At 37.6% G+C, this 18749-nt stretch overlaps 1 protein-coding gene across 3 annotated transcripts; it reads left to right on the top strand.

Annotated features, from left to right (window-relative positions):
- Nucleotides 1–8852: 8852 nt before the first annotated feature.
- LOC116257656 (uncharacterized) lies at nucleotides 8853–17333 on the top strand. Of its 3 annotated transcripts, none has more exons than XM_031634603.2 (7): nucleotides 8853–9057; nucleotides 12882–13283; nucleotides 13509–13561; nucleotides 13702–13739; nucleotides 15556–15874; nucleotides 16128–16447; nucleotides 16678–17333. In XM_031634603.2, the coding sequence occupies exons 1-7, from the start codon at nucleotides 9045–9047 to the stop codon at nucleotides 17288–17290; spliced, it is 1758 nt and encodes a 585-aa protein (XP_031490463.1). In that variant the 5' UTR covers nucleotides 8853–9044; the 3' UTR covers nucleotides 17291–17333. The 3 variants fall into 3 exon arrangements, with proteins under 3 accessions (XP_031490463.1, XP_031490464.1, XP_031490465.1); XM_031634604.2 differs by having other exon boundaries at nucleotides 12899–13283; XM_031634605.2 differs by having other exon boundaries at nucleotides 8853–9034.
- Nucleotides 17334–18749: the final 1416 nt, after the last annotated feature.

Below are 18749 nucleotides of genomic sequence, written 5' to 3' on the forward strand. Positions count from 1 at the left end.
TATGGAGTTTCCCTCTCTCTCTCAGTCGATGGCAATGGCGTTGCGCTTCTGGTCATGAGCTCGATGGTTTGATGCTGTTTTTTGGATCAACATTTCAACATAAAGAATTAGTAACACCGATATACTGTGTGGATTTCTGCATTTTTTTCAGGCAGAGTTGCACTTGTAAGCTCTTTCTCTCCTTCTTTCTAATTTAACTGTATTAACAGAAATATCAAGGAGGCTCTTAGAAAAAAGCAATCTTCGTCAATCAAAGTGAATTACTTGGGAAATAAAAAGTCATGTCTCTTGGAAGATGATCATCATGTTTCTTGGGAATCAGAGACCCTTCATGTATCTCCTCTATATCAAGCCAGATCTCTACGAAAGAAAAGCAAGTCAGAAATGATAGAGTAGTGGACGTAGGTCTATTGGCTGAACCACTTTAAAAGTTCATGTTTTTTTTAATTATTTTTTCATTTTGATTTCTATCATGGTATCAGAGAGGCTGGTCCTTTTTAGTGCTGCTGCTGGATCCTAAGGATTACACCTTGTGTTGCAGCTTTTCATTCTCATGGCAAATCAAGAAACATCATCAAATACGGGAGTCAACTATGATACGAGTACGAATTTTCTTGCTTCTCTTTAGTACCCAAGCAATTTACAACATTTCCTCACCATCAAGTTCAATGTTGAAAATTATCTTATTTGAGAATCCCAATTCACCTCATTATTGATCTCATTTGATCTTATGGGCTAGATTGATGGAAGCAAATCTGCTCCATCAATGTTTAGATGTGGAACAACTGAAATTAGTTTAGAATATTTTGAATGGCTAAGAAATGATCAGTTACTTTTGAGTTGGATTAATTTCTCTCGATATGAAGCAATACATACCCAAATTATTGGTTTAAAAACTTCTATAAAGGTTTGAGGTGCTTTTAAGTAGTTCAATGTTGCTCAATCCAGGGCTCGAATAATGCAGTTAAATCACAGTTTCAAGATTTGAAAAAGAGTCTAGTTCTATAGATGTTTATATAAACAAAACAAAAACTATTGCTCATCAATTAGCCATTGCATCCAAACTTGTTGATAAAGATGATCTTGTTCTTCAAATTATTAGAGGATTGCCAAGTCAATATCTTGTCTTTAAAGTCAGTATGAAAACTCTAAAGAACCCTGTCTTTTTTAATGAACTTCATGGGTTTCTTCTCATACAAGAAGCTAACTTAAAACAAGTTTATAACAAGCAAACCAACTATAAAAGTCGTGGTAGAAACAACTACCAATCTAGAGAAGGAGGATGAAAAAATAAATAATACAAAAGTGATCGTTTTGTGTGCCAATATGTGAAAAAAATGGTCATATTTTAAGTTTTGTTGGTCATAGACTAACTTGCTTCAAGAGAAAGAGATAATGTCGCCTCAAGCATATGATGCAGTTTCTTCTAGCACTCTGAATTAGGGTATTGGAGATGACAATTGGTATCTTGACTCTGGTGTGACTCATCACATCACCAATGATATCAACAACTTGTCCATTCATGCCAAATGTAAAGGTGGAGATGCAGTAAAAATTGGAGATAGATCAGGTTTGAGAATTTTTCATATTGATTCTTCAAAGACATCTCAAAATTTAGTTTTAAATGATCTCCTAATATCAAGAAACTTGTTATCCGTACCACATTTTTTTAATGATAATGGAGTCTATTTTGAGTTTCAGCCTAATATGTGCTATGTTAAGCAGCAAGGAACAAGGAAAATTCTTCATCAACAAACTAGTAGTGATGGGCTATATAAGATGGACCTTAGTAGCACGACAAAGGAAGCTTAGCTTGGAGAAAGATGAACTATTGGACAATGGCACAAAAGACTTAGTCACCCTTCATTTTTCATTATTAAGAAGGCTTTGAACAAGTGTGATTTGTCTTATTATGATGATTGTTTGAACTATTTGTGTGAACCTTGTCAAAAAGCTAAGATCCATAAACTTCCATTTAACGCTATTTCAAATAAGGTGAAATGCATGCTTGAACTCATTTATTCTGATGTATGAGGTCCAGCTCTGGTGGGGAGTATGAATGGTTTCAAGTACTATGTGATTTTATAGATGCATTTTCAAAGTATGATTGGATTTATTTGATAAAAAAAAGGCATTAGCCATATTTTCAAAGCTTTCAAGGTACTTTTTAAAAATCTCACTGGACACGAGATAAAATATTTTCATTGAGACTGGGGAAGAAAATTTCAAGGGCTTCAAACATATCTTGTCAATAATGAGATTGAACATAGAATATCATGTTCTCATACCCCTGGACAAAATGGAGCAGCTAAAAGGAGACACAAATATATTGTTGAAACATGTTTATCTCTAATGGCAGAAGGTAATATTCTCAAGAACTTTTGGTCCTATGCTTTTTGTACTGCAGTTTATTTGATTAATCGAATGCCAAACAAGATTCTTGATTTTGTTTCTCTTTTAGAAAAATTGTTCAAAGAGACATCTGATTATGGCTTCCTCAAAAATCTTTGGATATGAATGTTTTTCTTGTTTAAGAGTTTATCAGAAAAAAAAATAGATTATCGATCTGAAAGATGTATTTTCTTGGGCTATGCTCATCAACATAAAAGGTATTATTGTTTAGGTGTGCGATCCGGTAAAATCTATATTTCGAGACATATCCAATTTAATGAGAGGAAATTTCCTTTTATTGATATTCAAGAAATCAGAATTGAAGATCTAGAGAGTCAAAACCAAGCTATCATTTTAACTTCTCCTCATAAATACCAATTTTCAAATCTTACAATGCCATCATCTAGTACCTCCATAACATCAGGGGAACTCTTACTTCAGTTTGAAACAAATAGTGAATCTTAGCCTGAAACTCTTGGAAATGAGGACCCAACTAAATCCAATGAAATTGAGTCAAATCAAGAACAAGTCCATCCTATGACTACTAGATCTCAAGTAGGAACATTCAAACCCAATTCTAAATACAATGAGTTCCATACGATTTTTTTTAGCAAACACTCTCTTCCAAAAGTTCTTGTCACCACTATTCTTGAAGACAAAAAACCCTCAAATTTCAAAGAAGCATATGAAGCTGAAAATTAGAGGAAGGCCATGCAAGAAGAATATGATGTTCTTATTTGAAACAATACTTGGAAACGTGTTCCAAAGAAAGAAGCCAAACACATTGTAGGATGTAAATGAGTGTTCAAAATCAAGCGAAAAGTAGATGGATCGTTAGAAAGATACAAAGCTAGACTTGTCGTCAAGGGGTATAGTAAAAAAAGAAGGAATTGACTATATTGAAATCTTCAACCCTGTTGTGAACCTTACTACAATTCAGACAGTATTGACTATTTCTATTAGTCACAAATGAAAAATACATCAACTGGTATTGACTATTTCTATTAGTCACAAATGAAAATACATCAACTGGATATTTAAAATGCATTTCTATGTGGGTCTATTTCAGAAAAAGTTTATATGGTTCTACCACATGAACGTCAAAATCATTTTTTCCCAAATCATGTATGCAAGCTTGAATGTGCTCTATATGGTTGTTTAAAGCAGGCTCCTAGGGTTCAGTTTCCCATCTTAGTCTATTTATCCAAAATCTGCTATCAAGATGAGGATGGTTATTTGTGGTTTCGACGAAGATTGTGAGTCCCTAGAGATGAAGGGGTGAAGCATGAGTTGCTTAATGAATCTCATAAATCCAAATTTTTCATGCACCCTACCAATACAAAGATGTTTCAAGATATGAGACAAAATTATTGGTGGCCTAGAATGAAGCGTGAAATTGCATAATATATGGTAAAATGCTTAGTTTGCTAGTGGGTCAAAGCAATACGTCAGCGGCTAGGAGGCTTGTTGCAGAGGATAGATATTCCAGTGTAGAAATGGGAGGACATTACGATAGATATTATTGTATGTTTGTCTCACACAAGAAGACAACATGATGCCATGAAAGGTGATTGTTGATTGACTTACAAAGTCGGCTCATTTTTTGCCAATCAGAATTAATCAGTCATTGGAAAGTCTCACTGAGTTATATATTAGTAAGATAATAAGATTGCATGAGGTACCAAAGTCTATTATTGTATAATCAAGATCCAAGTTTTACCTCGAGGTTTTGGGGGCAATTGCAAAATGCATTGGGTACCAAGCTTAAGTTGAACACAACATTCCACCCGCAAATTGATGAGCAATCTATGAAGACTATCAAAACCTTAGAGAACATGTTACGTGCTTGTGTTTTAAACTATAAAGGAGAATGAGTTAAACATGTGAAATTGATGGAGTTCTAATGTAATGACAGTTACCATTCTAGCATCCAGATTGCACATTTTGGGAATTGTATGGAAGACCTTGTATATCACCAACTTGTTGGATCGAAATGGGTGATGACAAGATCGAAAATCCTTTGGTATTACAGCATTACACTGACCAAGTACAATTGATAAGGAAGAAGTTATTAACAACTCAGAATAGACAAAAGAGTTATGTTGATGTTTGACATAGAGAGTTGGCTTTTGAGGTTGGTGATCATGTGTTTTTGAAAATTTCATCTACCAAAAGCGTTTTTAGATTCAGTATTAGGAGAAAGTTGAGCCCGATGTTCATTGGCCTTTTGAAATATTAGAGAAAGTAGGAAAGGTGTCTAGCAGATTGACACTACCACCAAAGTTGGGTCATGTTCATGACATTTTTCACATCTCCATGTTTTGAAAGTATGCATCGGATCTTACACATGTGATTGATTTTCAAGGTATTCAGGTGTAAGATGATTTGAAGATGGAAGAAAAACCTATTACAATTGTGGATAAAAGAGAGCAAGTACTTTGCACTAAGAGAATTCTTCCAATAAAAGTGAAATGACAACTCCATGGGTTGAAGGAGAGCATATCTTGAGAGTTTGAGACTAATATACAAAAGAAGTATCCATACTTGTTCTCACATTAAGGTATGATCTGAATTTCAAAGACAAAATTTTACTCTCTCTCCCTCCCTCCAGCTTTCTCTCGTCCTCACCATCTCTCACTCTCGCCCCCTCTTTGTACACACCCTCACCCACTCACTTGCCTCACTAACTCCCCTTGGTCTTCTGCACTTTCCCCCTCTCGTTTTTTTTTTCTTTCTTTTCATTCTCACCTTTGTCTCTCTCTCAATTTCTCTCTATCGCGGACTCTCTCCTGTATGTGTCTCCCTCTACCAGACCCTATGTCGTCCTCTCAACCGCTCCCTCATTCTCGTTCAAACTTCCTTCATGAATTATTTCTCTCTCACGCACCTTCTTTAGTCGAGCCATCTCTCTCTCTCTCTCTCTTGTCTTTTCCTCTCAATCAAATTGTCTGTTCTCTTGTCAGTTGCTCATTCTCACCCTCTTTGGTGTCGTTGGGTTGAATTGCAGCTGAGAAAAACATCTTTCCCTGTCGTAATAGGCATTTGAATCAGTTCGTAACAAATTGAGGGTCCATTTTTCAACCGGATGCTGAGTCGGTTGGACCTCCTATCTAGATTCAGTGTATAAACCTTCAGGGGGCGTTTGATATGCCGGAAATCTACTGTAGCAGTGGAGAAAAAATTCAAACTTTCAAAATTTTTCCGATTTATCAAACGCGGAAAAAAAAAATCGACCGTTACGATCGATTTCGGAAATTTTTTTCCAGAGAAATATTTTTGCCCGTTAGGGCACACCTCTCTTCTCCTTGCTTTCTCCTCCCGCAGCCGCATCATCCTCTCTCTCGCCCGCAGCCGCACCAACCTCGCTTTCCGGGATAGTGTCCAAAATGCGTCTGGGGAAGAAGGCAGAAGGAGAGGCGAGGTTGTTGTGCTCGAAGGGGAGACAGATCGGTCGGCAATGGCGATGAGATCAGGATCCAGTCATTGGGCCAACATGATCGTCACCAACATGCCCGCCGCATACCTGACCAAAACATTCTCGATTTCGTTTCTTTGAACGCTTTCCAACCAAGAATCGTACTCGAGCAATCCCCAAGTTTGGGAGGAGGACGTTAGGAAAGGAATAAAAGAGAATATCAACAGACAGATAGTTAAAAGATGCACAGAATTCCAAGGATCTTCTGTTCATCTGCATGGAAGGGAAAACATAGAATTGGAGTCCTAAGAAATTACTCCACTACGTCTCTACTCTTTGATGATACGCAGAAGCAGGTTCCCCACCTCACCGTCTTCCATTTTTTCTGCAGCTTTTCTTCAATCCTATTCGTGCTTTGTGCATAGGTTTTTGCCAGGTTCATGACCTGCCTATTTTTTTCTTGTGAATATACTAGTCTGGTCACTTAGATGCTCTTCATTGTTAGGATGTTAATCTGTGGAAGCTCAATGATAGTACAACTAACAATTAGTTTTTGGCATATCAAAACTGGTGGTTCACTCATCTCTAGTATGCTGCAGGAAATTGGTGCAAATTCCTATAAACTTTATTTGTTGTTCTGGAAATGTCATGAGAAAGTTAAAATACAACATCCCCTGGTTAATCTTGGCCTTTGAAAGTGATAACATATTACATGGATATCTTAGAATGCCTAAATTTCTTCCACTGTCTGTGAAAATTTTGCCATGGTGCCAGCAGTTGTTATTAGGAATTACTCCTTTAGGTGATTCATATAGCATTATCAACTCCCTTTTTCCTCATTGTGTGATATTGGGTTGTGGGAGATAACGTCAATGAGGAAGATTTATTGCTTCTGACAATTTGTAAATGTTTGGTTCATCTGACATGCATGGGTTTGCTCAAGATTCTAGATTGGGGGAAAGAAACTGAATATGCAATCGTTTCTAACCTCTAATACTGAGTGATAACCATAAAAGCAATAAAGCATACTCTTACGAAATATAAAAGTCAGATTATGTTTGTTGAGCCACAGGGACTTGCTGAGTGTGAGAGGTCCTTATTGCAGAAGTTGTGGCATTTCCAGAATATTATGTTTATTACTAATTCAGTCTAAACTCTGAATTCACAGAACTGATCCTAACATCTTTTGTGATCAACCCTCAAGGAGCTTGCTGTTTAGTTGCCAAAAGCTTATCTGCAAGCATGATATTTATCCATTTCCATAAAGGCCATCAGGATGTGATTTTCCATTCTTTACTAGTTTCTTTTGCTTTTCTGCTTGTTTCTTGCATGTTGATTCTTGATGTGTTTGTTTTTCTGGATTTGTTTATTAAAACCTTTGAATGCTAATGCTCTTAAGCCTTTCATTTTCAATTTTCACAATTCATCATTTTGACATGGTTATTTTATTGGTACCATTCCTGAAGTTTACATCTTCGTTTTCCTATAGAGGAGTATGGTGGACTTGGTCTTGGTTATTCATATCATTGCATAGCAATGGAAGAAATTAGTTGAGCTTTTGGAGCTGTTGGCCTTTCATATGGTGCACATTCAAGTTTTTGATTCAAGGACTCTGTACTGAAAGATTGTTAGATGATGCTGAGTTGGTTCTAAGAGAGATGACACAGCATGGATTTGTTCCTCGAATGGGAACCTGGAGAAGGCTTCTAAACAGAATGTTCCCAAGGGCTGGCAATATATATGTCCACAATGATGTTCTTGATGAATTAACACAACTAGAATGCATAGGTGGGATTTGTGAAAAGTGATTGTGTTGCTGAAATGGCAATATATATGTCCACAATGTTTGTCTTAGTTTCCTTTTGATTTGCATTAGTTTGTGCATTTTGATTGTCTCCATTCTTGTGCATCATATTGGTGATTGAAGCCAGTGTAGTTGAAATATTCTGTTTTAGGTCCCTTTGTTACTATCTTCTGCTGTCTTGGTGGACCAACCTCTCAGAATTGTCAACTTTCCACTTGTACAGTAGGGGTATCATGTCAACTTTTGCAGAGTCTCTGGTGCTGAGTTACGTGTTTTCTTTCTGTTCTATGATAACTTTCTGTATAGTGTACATTGGTATCATGTCAACTTCTGCAGAGTCTCTGGTGCTGAGTTACGTGTTTTCTTTCTGTTCTATGATAACTTTCTGATAGTGTACATTCTTAGTTGGCTTCAGATTTCTAAAGGATGGAGCATCTTTGTGATTGACCTACGCTAGAATGCTGAAATCAGATGTTGACTTACTAACTGTGTTCCCCTTGTACACTGCAGTGTTAATGTTACAGTTGGGATTTTAGAAGATAAACTAATGCTTTCTGGTTTACTGACATCTATTGCAACTCTTCTCATCAACTCTTGGGGTGGAACTATGTAAAAGTCCCTTCTCATTTCTGTGCCAGTCAAATTTTAGTATGAATAGTTAGCGTATTCATGACAGCTAGTCCCTTTTCAGGAGAAAGCTTATTCGAAGGCCCAAATGTACAAGGAGGGGAAATTTATACTTGAACGGTAAGTCTTGTGAGATTTATAATCTGCTACGTACCATCCAAGAATTGCATATGGCTGATGTTTCATCTGCACATTCTTTTTACAGTGACAAGATTGAACATGGAGATGGATCGAAATTTACTGTAAGCAAAGGTTGGTGTGGTCATTTATTTATAATTTTTGTAAATCTGGAAAAATGTTTTTTTATTATCAAACTAAGAATTAATTTTTTAAAAATTTGAAAATATATTTTTTTTCATCAAACGTAGAAATATATTTTTGAAAATATATTTCTGACTTATTCATTTTTTCAAGAAATATATTTTCAAAAATATATTTTCAATTCCACATTTCCAGGCCATCAAACGGCCCCTAAGAAATGTTGATCCAAATCTCAACCGGACGCGGGATTTGATCAACTGGATCGATGATTGGATGATCTCGGGAAAATGTCCGATCCATTAACATTTCGTCAGCAACCAGCCAGTGGGCGGCTAGAAATTTGGGGATTGAAGTGAAAAAGCGTCCGCGTGTGCTTCTTCTCATCTCTTCTGGGCCAAGGGTGTGTGGCGCGGGTACCTGGAGCTCTGTAAGTCCGTACGTGTGTGCTGTGGTTGGCGACTACGCAGGCTGAAGAGAACCGCAAAGGCGTGGAGGAGGGAACGCGCACGCGCTTCTCCTCCATGAAACCTGAATGAGTGAGCTCTCATGCCTTCGTTCGGTAACTCCTCTTTCTCTCTCTTTCTCAGGTCTTCTTCTCGCGCGGTCCCCTTCTCCTTGGTTCTGGAATTAACTTTCCTTCGGCTTTTTTCTGTTTTTGTTTTGATATTTTTTGGTGGCACTCACTTTGGCGTTCCCAGTTCCGTCTTGCTTCTTCTCTTTCATGATTCTTCTTTTTCATTTCTTAATGATTTCGTTCGTCCCACGGTCACGCGTTCCAAAGTTTTGTTTTCCTGTTCTTCACTTTTTGTCTGATTTTTGTTTTTATTTTTACTCTTTCTCGCGATAGTCTCTTACATTTCTCTTTGCCACTTCAGTACCCTGTTTTCTGCTGCTTTTCTTTTGTTATTTTCGCTTCGCCTTTTTCTCGTGGGGTTTTCCTTTTTCTCTTCCTTGTCTTCAATGTCCTTGAATGCTGCTTCTTATTGTCCTTTCCTTTTTTGGGAGTTTCGTGCGGCTTTCTGCCACGAGGGTATAAGTGAACTAGAGAACGCGGTATTTGTTTAAGTGTATTTCAAACTCTGTGGTACATTTGTGCCTTTCATACTGACTATGTTTCAATCTGCTTCACGGTCTAATCCCGTACGCTTTTGTTTAAGAAGGCTATTAGATATGTCTTCCTGCGCTGTAGCTACCTTATCTTCATGTTTCTTCATTTCCTGGGCCGTTTGATGGCTGGAAAAATGGAATCAGAAAGAAGTTTTCAGAAATTTATTTCTGGAATTGATGAATGGGAAATAAAATTCTATTTTTCTAAAAGTATGTTGTGTTTGTTAAGTTGGATTTATATTTCTGAAAACAAATTTCAATTTTTGATGAAAAAAAGTTGGAATCGGTGGAAACGAAGGGAAAAGAGGAAAAACAAGGGGAAAGAGGAAGAAGGGAAGGAGGGAGGAAGAAGGGAGGTGGAGGAAAAAGGGTAGGAGGGAGGAGGAAGAAGAAGATGCGGCTGGAGGAGGAGGAGGCGGCGTGGCCGCTGGAGAAGATGAAACGCTACGGACGATGCCTTTCCCCTTCGTTCTTCCTCCTTCTTCCTCTTTCCCCTTCGTTCCCTTCTTCCTCTTTCCCCTTTCTTCCCTTCTTCCTCTTTCCCCTTCCTTCTTCCTCTTTCCCCTTCGTTCTTCCTCTTTCCCCTTCGTTCTTCCTCTTTCTTCCTCTTTCCCCTTCGTTCTTCCTCTTTCCCCTACGTTCTTCCTCCTTCTTCCTCTTTTCCCTTCGTTCTTCCTCCTTCTTCCTCTTTTCCCTTCGTTCTTCCTCCTTCCCCTTCGTTCTTCCTCCTTCTTCCTCTTTCCCCTTCCGCTGCTAGACGCTGTCCTGGTGAGGAGATGCCCAATCATGGTGAGGAGATGCCCAATCAAGCCGCTGGTGAGGAGATGCCCAAATCAAGCCGCTGGAGGAAGACGATGCTGGGCGTGAGGAGAGGAAGGCGACGATGGTGCTGGGCATGAGGAGAGGAAGACGATGACGCTTTCGTAATGGGCAGAAAAAGAAACCAGGAAATATTTTTCCACCCTGCTGGGTGGAAAGATGTTTCTGGAAATATGTTTCCGGAATCGACCTTAACGGTCGAAAAAAAGTTTCCTCTTTTGTTACGCCGGAATTTTTTTTTAAAAATTTGAAATATATTTCCGGGTGAACGGTATATTTCCAGGGCATCAAACGCCACCGGGAACGTCCTTCGGATATTTGACCTTGGATATACTTGGAAAATTGTCCTTCGGACGTTTGTAATCTGCTGGGTTGGAAACAGGCCACCTGATTGTCAACCGTTCGACAATTAATCCAAAAATTGGAAAAAAAAAATGATTGACGACCTTGAGATTTTTTGAGTGCTTATATTTCAAGTTTTATAGATGTTTTTGAACTAGTTATTTTTTGACTTAATTTTCGAACATTTCAATGGATGATCAAGAGGCTTAAACTATGTTTAATATTGTATGGAGTATTTTTCCTTAAAAAAAAAACAGAATCTTTTGTGCTAATATTGAGAATATTTTTTTTTGTGAGGAAAAGTGGTAGTTGAGTAAGTTATAAGTTTCACGGGTCTTTTGCAGACCTTCATAATGCAAAAAAAAGGTAGAACTTATCGTTGTTGCATGACTATCAAGGTTGTTAAAGCGATGAGCCTAGGTGAGGCTTTGTGTTGAGCCTATCATGAAGCAAGGCATAAGCCTCGAGGCATTGGAACATATGTTTCAGGATCAGAATGAAGTATATAATATCAACAAACATAATGATAAAATTGAACGAATAGCCACCAAAGTGACAAGTATATAGTTAAGTATCAATTTAAAATAGGTACTTCTTGTTGTATATCAACTCGTCTTAATTGTTTTTCATGCTTACAAATATGTAAACCACAACAAAATTATGTTTGCAGTGTAAAATAAAACAAACTATATCCATAACCATAAAAACATACTGGAAACAACTCAAAAGAACGTAGAGTTATATCCAAATTAACATGTCCTAACAAAAGCTTCTAAAGTAGTATCAAATCAATGTTTGGTCATTTCTAAGTCTACGTGTTCTAACAATACTATATGCAAAAAGACTTCTATCTTAATGGAACTTCAATTGCACAATAATATAAAATAAGCCAGTTTCTCCATTGTTGCACAAAAGTAGCATCAACAAATGAACAATGAAAACTGGAAAAACCAAGATTGAGATGCAATATCAGTCAAAAGAATAACGAAGATTGAAATAAACAAAGAAAGTTGCTGGAATAAACCAATAAAGTTGCCAAATCACAAATAAATGTGTCCTGACAAGCAATGCAAATTTTTTATTCAAACTATCAGTGCAATCGAGCATATTTTGTTGCTTTATCCCAAGACTCAAAACACTTGAGTCGTCACACAAAATATGCGTAAATGTCATGTACTAAAGTCATGTGCATGAATGCATGTAGGTCATGTATGAGTCTAGCTCTCTATATACTCCAAGTATTTCTGTGGTGGTGGTATGGTGGTGAAGGTTGCCACAATGCAATGCACAATCTGAATGACAAAGAAACTGTCAAAAACTCACATGGTTTTACTCTTATGTTTTAAACAAAGAAAACTAAAAAATATGAATTTTAAGTATTCTGATAAAGTTTTAAGACATAAGAATTAAGTGCACTTTTGGAAATTAATTTCACTTTGGGAGGTACTACAAGAAAGAGAGCCGAATGTGTTTAATGAGCAGCTTGATTCTTTTGGCTTACAAGTTTGAACTTTTTTTTTTTTTTGCATCATTGTCTTTGTTTAATATGCTTTCCTTTATTAAGTTAAAGTCCTTTTCGCTTTGACGAGGAAAAACATTTCAAAGTGTGAAGTCATGATAATGCTAACTATTGCATATTGAAAGCAGTATCACAGATATCACAATATGTTTGTGCCTGAAGCACATGCCTGCATAGTGCATACTTCATGTATGCAACGCATCCCTAATGCCTCAAGGAACTTTTATCTGTAAAAATCGTCTTAAGGAATACACTTAGGGGTGTGAATTATATGCTTTTGACGACATTGATGACAAGGCAATCAATTATAGTGAATTAGATAAATATCGTTCTTTTTTCTATGTTATTGAATGAATTGATGGTGGACAAAATGGGGCATATGCTAGATGAAGCATGTAAATCTGATGACTGTTACTTTCTTGGATCCATTAGTTTTTGTACCTAAGGTGGTAGATATAGTACATTTTTGTAATTCTGAATTTAATTTTATGAATTGGTTCAACATTAATCCTTATGTCATATACTTTAAAGAACATTCCCTAGCATGTCTGTATGAGCATTTCCTTAGGATTAGATCCTTCTAACTCCAAGTACAGACTTTGCTACATTGCAGATTCCATTTGGGAACCATCTTGTTACAACTTTAGTGCAGCCTTGTTTCCTCCATACTCAATGGGGAAAATGTATGTATTGGAAGGCGAAAGTCCCAGAAGGTGCAGGGCGCATTCAGCTAAATGTCCTTTGTCAACAGAATTTTGGGGTGCCGAATCTTCAAATGAATGGTGGACTTGTCAAGGCAGCTGCACTGGTTGAACAGGTTCAAAGTGATGAAGGAAAGGTCCATGACTTGAAGGTGTGCAATGAGGAAGCTGGAGCATTTCGGTCTTCAGGTGATGATTCTGATGAAATGGATGACCGAGAGAAGTTGAGAAGGTCAAAAATATCCAAGGCCAACAAGGGAAAAGTGCCCTGGAACAAAGGCAGGAAACACAGTGAAGGTAAAGAGGGCTGAAGGAAAAATGCCTTGATTTGTCCTCCTATTGCTTATTGTTCCATGTATAACAACTATATTTTTCTGGTTTCTTCTCTGATCTCTCATTGTCTTCTGTTTTTTTTTTTCCTGAGATGGGTAATCCTAGCATTTGACTGCATATTAAACTTATAAACGCTGCCTGAAGACCAAGGGCCTCTAATTAGTTGTTACAATGTGATGTTGTATGCAGAAACACGCCAAAAAATACAAGAGAGAACAAAGCTGGCAATGCAGGATCCCAAGGTGATGTCATGTAAGAACTGTTTTGCTTCCGAAGGTTAAGATCTTTGATAAGATACAGAAAAAAAAACGTAAAAAATGTAGGCTTTGGTGTTGGGAAATTCATTGGATAGGTTGGCTTATTTGCTACACAATGGATGCAGGTCAAAATGAAGTTGGTAAAGTTGGGACATGCTCAGAGGTGTGTTAGATATCTTCTTGTAATTTCAGTTGGCTATAGTGCGTAATCAGTTTGTAGCCAGTTGTTGGAACTGATGTCTTATTGTCCTGCATGATGATCATCACAAGTTGAACATATCTGCACATTGTGATTTTGTTGGCTTTAATGAAGTGAGGAAAGCTTGAAATTTTAGGTAGTTCTTCATGCTAAAGTTTGAGAAAGCTTGACATATCTTGAGAAGGTGTCTGTTAAACACTTTGATGATCAAATCTTCAAGATGCCACAATCTGTTGGTTCTTCTTCTCCTTCTTGGAGTACATAAAGTTTGTTCCCCTCCCTTCGGCACAAACTCATTCTGTTCCCAACTGGTATGTAGGTCTCCAACCTGCATATCATGGTTGATCAAGTCTCAATATCTGAAAAGCTAAAGGGTGTTCTCTTGGTCAAGTTGCTTATTAGTCCAAAGTATGACTTCATTTTCCATCTCAAATAAAACTTGTCATTTTGATGAAATTCAAAATCTTTAGCACGTGAGCTAGATCCAGTCTACCTTTTTAGTTTTTCCTAGAAATCCACTTGAGAAGGTATCTGTATCCCAAATTCTTCAATGTTCAAACTATTTTAAAAAGAAAATGCATTTTATTAAAAAAATGCGAGAACAATGTTAAAAACAAATCAACAAAAAAAACAGGAAAAACATGTTTGTTAGTGTTTTGTTCTCGTTTTTTTCATGTTTTTCACATTTTTATTGACCAGATTTTTGTTTTCACATTTTTTCACGTTTTATTTTTAGTTTTTTAATTTTTTAAAAGTTTGCTGAGATTTTCCCGAAAACACTTTGCCGTAGTATTCTTGAGAAACACCTTGCCGTTTTATACCCTTAAATGATATTTGTGACAATGGTTCAAAACTTGCTGAATGGATAGGAAAGTTTTTCTTGGTGTATCTTCCTTTCTCTGAAACTATCAAGACAAACCATGTTGAAATTAGCATAACATAGATAAAGAGACAACCATAGTTAAACATAAGATGGAGCTTCTTAAGAGAGAGAGAGTTGTTGCATTTTGCTGAATGGATGGAAAAGTTTTTCTGGGGGTATCTTGCTTCCTCTGAAACAATCAGAATAAAGCAGGCTGATGAACCATATTAAAATTAAGATTAATTAGAGATATAATGGAGGGAGAGACTTTTATGTAAGAAAGAAAGTAACAGGAAAATAAGCGTGTTCTTCCCCTTTGTTGATGGATAATGTTGGGTTCTTTTCCTTTCTGCTTGAAGTTGCAAATGTCATGTGTTGACCTGTTTAGCTTTCTCATTTGACGTGTCTGTCATGTTAAAAAAAATTAAGAAAAAATTAATATTTGTATGAGTGGCCCCATTTCAACTAAAAAGTCGTGGTTTGCTTTCCGCTGCAATCAATAGCTAAAAAAGCATAGCCACGGCATGTTGGTTGCATTTGCTTTTTGAAAGAATACCAATTTTGATGCAAAATCAAGAAACAAGTGAGCCATACCTTTTATCTTCATGTCATTAGGAATACTAATGACTATGTTAAACTTGTCTTCTACTAGCCATCGTCTGCTTTTACATAATAAACGTTCACTGGTATCAAGGGTTTGTGGGAGATAATATACGAACTTCTAAAATTCGAGCATATTCATATCCTTCAAAAGATATTCATTATTTATTGTACCTTTTGTCACTCTAATGTGACACGAACTTCAGGCTTTATGTCTTCTGATTTAGAAAATTTTCTGGTATTTTTTATTTTCACTTCATAAACAAGATCCTATTGCTTTATGTTACTTGTTGGTATCTTAATTATATGATCCTGCAGCGTGGAGACAAGGGTTAAAATCGGCCAAGGAGTGAGAATGGGGTGGGAAAGAAGACGAAAGTGGCTCTCATTGCAAGAGACTTGCTTCCTTGCATGGCAGAATGCCATCGCTGATGCTTCAAGAAAGGGATTTGCTGGTGAAGATGAATTGCAGTGGGATTCATATGATATCTTAAACAAGCAACTGAAGGTGCAATGGTTGGACAGTGTTGAACAGAGAAAACTGATGCCTAGGTCAAATGGTGGAAAAAGAGCCCCAAAATCTCCTGAGCAACGGAGGAAAATCTCTCAAGCCATTTCAGCAAAATGGGCAGATCCTGTAAGGGCTTAAGACACTTCATTTTGCTACGTTAGTGGTCCTGGGGTGTATCCCCTGCATATTCACAAATGCATGTTCTTCTCTCTCTTTCTCTGTCTTTCTCTCCATCTCTGTTCCCCCCACCTCTCTTTGTGTGTGCAACGAACACACACATGCCCCTCTTTTCTACCCCACCCCACTTCCCCTATCAAAAGAAAGTGCCTGACCCCGTACCCCTTACTCAACAATCTTGTATTGTCCTGCCTCCTTGCAGGAATATCGCGAAAGAGTTTGCTCTGCATTGGCTAAATATCATGGCATTCCTGATGGGGTAGAAAGAAGATCAAGGAGAAAGCCACAAGGTGAATCACAGGGTGTCAAAAGAGAGCGTCCAATAAGAAAAACATCTATAAAGACTGGTGCGGAGACACATTTGGTCACTCGGCCAGTGAAAACTGTATCAATCAAGAAGAAAATGCGTCGACCTTCTTTTAAAGACCCACTGGTGGGCAGCAAGCTGGAGATGATCAAGAATATCAGAGAGGAGAGAGCCACTATGGAGATCAAGAAGAGGGAAGCTGTTCAAAGGGCAAAGTGAGATTTCTATCTCTTCTATTAAAACCATCCATATTCATTCAGGAGAGCACAATGCTAAGAGGAGTGATGAACTTCATATTGAAGTGAAGTTTTCTTTGTTTTTCTCATCTTTCATTTTTGGTCTGACAGTCCTCGTTACAACCTTGAAAGGCTTTTTCATTGGGTGTGACAGGATGGCGATTCGGCGAACAAGCATTTACCAACTTACCATTGGTATTTTTGTCCAGGTTGTTAATTGCCGAAGCTGAGAAGGCTGCAAGGGCCCTTGAGGTTGCTGCCAGGACAAACCCAATTGCATGTGCTTCACTTTCCCAAACAAGGAAGCTCATTGCTGAGGCTACTCAGTCCATTCAAGGTATAGAAGGAGGAAGTATTACTGCTGCAGAGAACCTAGACTCTAGTTCTGTTCTGACCAGTTCAGATGAAGAAAGTCAAATGGATTTTTTCAGTGACGAGATTGAATTCATTGACAAAAGATCAAACAAGAGAGCTATTAATGGAGCATGTCATTCTTCATTGGCTGATCAGAACGAAGAATTTGATTTCACAAAATTTGCATTGCATAATTTATTGAACTCGAGGGCTCTTGTAGACAAAGTTGGCTACAGTCAAGGTAATGCAGAAGTCATGGTTGATGGTTTGAAACAGCAGTTAAGCATCTCCCTGAGCTCTCCTGATGGACTTAATGGTTCTAGAGCACATGACAAGGTAAAGTTGGAGGATGATAGCGAAGATGGAAATTGCTCTCCCTTGGAAGAAATGACTAAGAACTTGCATCCTAAAACTATGAGGAAAAAGCAGTGGGTTTGTGGGAAGCTGGTTGAGGTAGAGAGCAGTTAGGGGTTTTTTTTGTGGTTAAATCCAGCAGTTTATTTCGTAGCTAGATCAGCAGTTTATTTCGTAGCTAGATCTGTTTGTGCTTTACTATTTTCAAACCATTGTGCAGCTTTTAGGTGGTGGTTAAAGGTATACATGTATTCCTCTTCACTAAAGTTTAGGCTAGATTCTGCATAGAATCTATGTCACCTGGGTACGGGTGCTGGTACGGGTACGGGAAAACAGGTATTGGTACGGTGTTTTTGAAATTTATGGTACGGGTACGGTGTAAATTTTATGCAATAAAGTTAATTTTTAATTAAAAAATTATAAATTTTAAAGAAAAAAAAACACCATATCATAAAAACGAACCTTCACAATGACTTACATACATGAAAAGTGGAAACATTGTTATATATTAGTTTCCTGTTTCAGACAGGACTAAAGAAGCTTCTTTATAACTTATAAAGAAGCTTCTTTAATCTGTATCGAAAAAATCTGGAATAAAAAACTAACATATAAAAATGTTTTTGCTCATGGTGTCTGCAACATGGTGGTGGGAGACTTCAACGGGTGAGAAGAGTTCTGTTTTAAAACCCCATAGCGTAGAATTGCTGATGCTGCAGGCATCTTTATGTAGAAGTATGACGCAAGAGTCATAACGGATGCGTGTGTGCATGTGCACAATAAAATGTCATAGATCTCTCACGGATGCGTGTGTGCATGTGCACAATAAAATGTCATAGATCTCTCTCTCTCTCTCTCTGTCTCTGGGTCAGTTGCGTAGGTATCAAGTCTCTGGGTCAGTTGCGTAGGTATCAAGATCCAAGGAGACAAGAATTCTTGGTTTTGATGCAAGCAAATTGCAGGAATAATTAAATCACCTGTTACCTCCTGTGGCGTTTTCTTTGTTTTTGATGGCTGCAGGGATAAGATGGAATTTTGTGTCTAGGTCCTTCATATGTCATGTCTGTGTGGGGGAGCGAGGCAGATTAAAAGGGAAGGTGCACGAGTCCTACGAATCGATATGCTACACACTTATTACAACAGGTGTTTGGGCAATCAATTAGCTTTTTAATTGTCTACCGAGTCACGTTTAAATTTTCTAATATGGTTGTGTGAGGTCCCCTTGGGGACGCAGTTCTGGTTCTGGCTTCTGGTGTAGCCTCCGATATTGCTACGGCATGAAGCTTGTGGCAACCGACGGATCCTATGAAAAGGGGACTGATATCTTGATTTTCAACTACCAATCAAGACATTAAAAAAAAGAAAGTTGAACAACATGGAAAAACACCAACTCTCTCTCTCTCTCCCGTTCATGCAAGATCGCCTAAGTTGGAATCATGTACAACAGTTTGATGATGTGTTTTTTGTGTAATCTAAATTCATAGATGTAATTTGAATAGTTGGCTATATCCCAGATCTCCTAAGTTAATGGTTTATTAGAATAAAAGTCTGCGAGTAGAAAATTTAACGAATTACA

Source organism: Nymphaea colorata, chromosome 7 (genome assembly GCF_008831285.2).
Source record: "Nymphaea colorata isolate Beijing-Zhang1983 chromosome 7, ASM883128v2, whole genome shotgun sequence".
Lineage (NCBI taxonomy): Eukaryota > Viridiplantae > Streptophyta > Magnoliopsida > Nymphaeales > Nymphaeaceae > Nymphaea > Nymphaea colorata.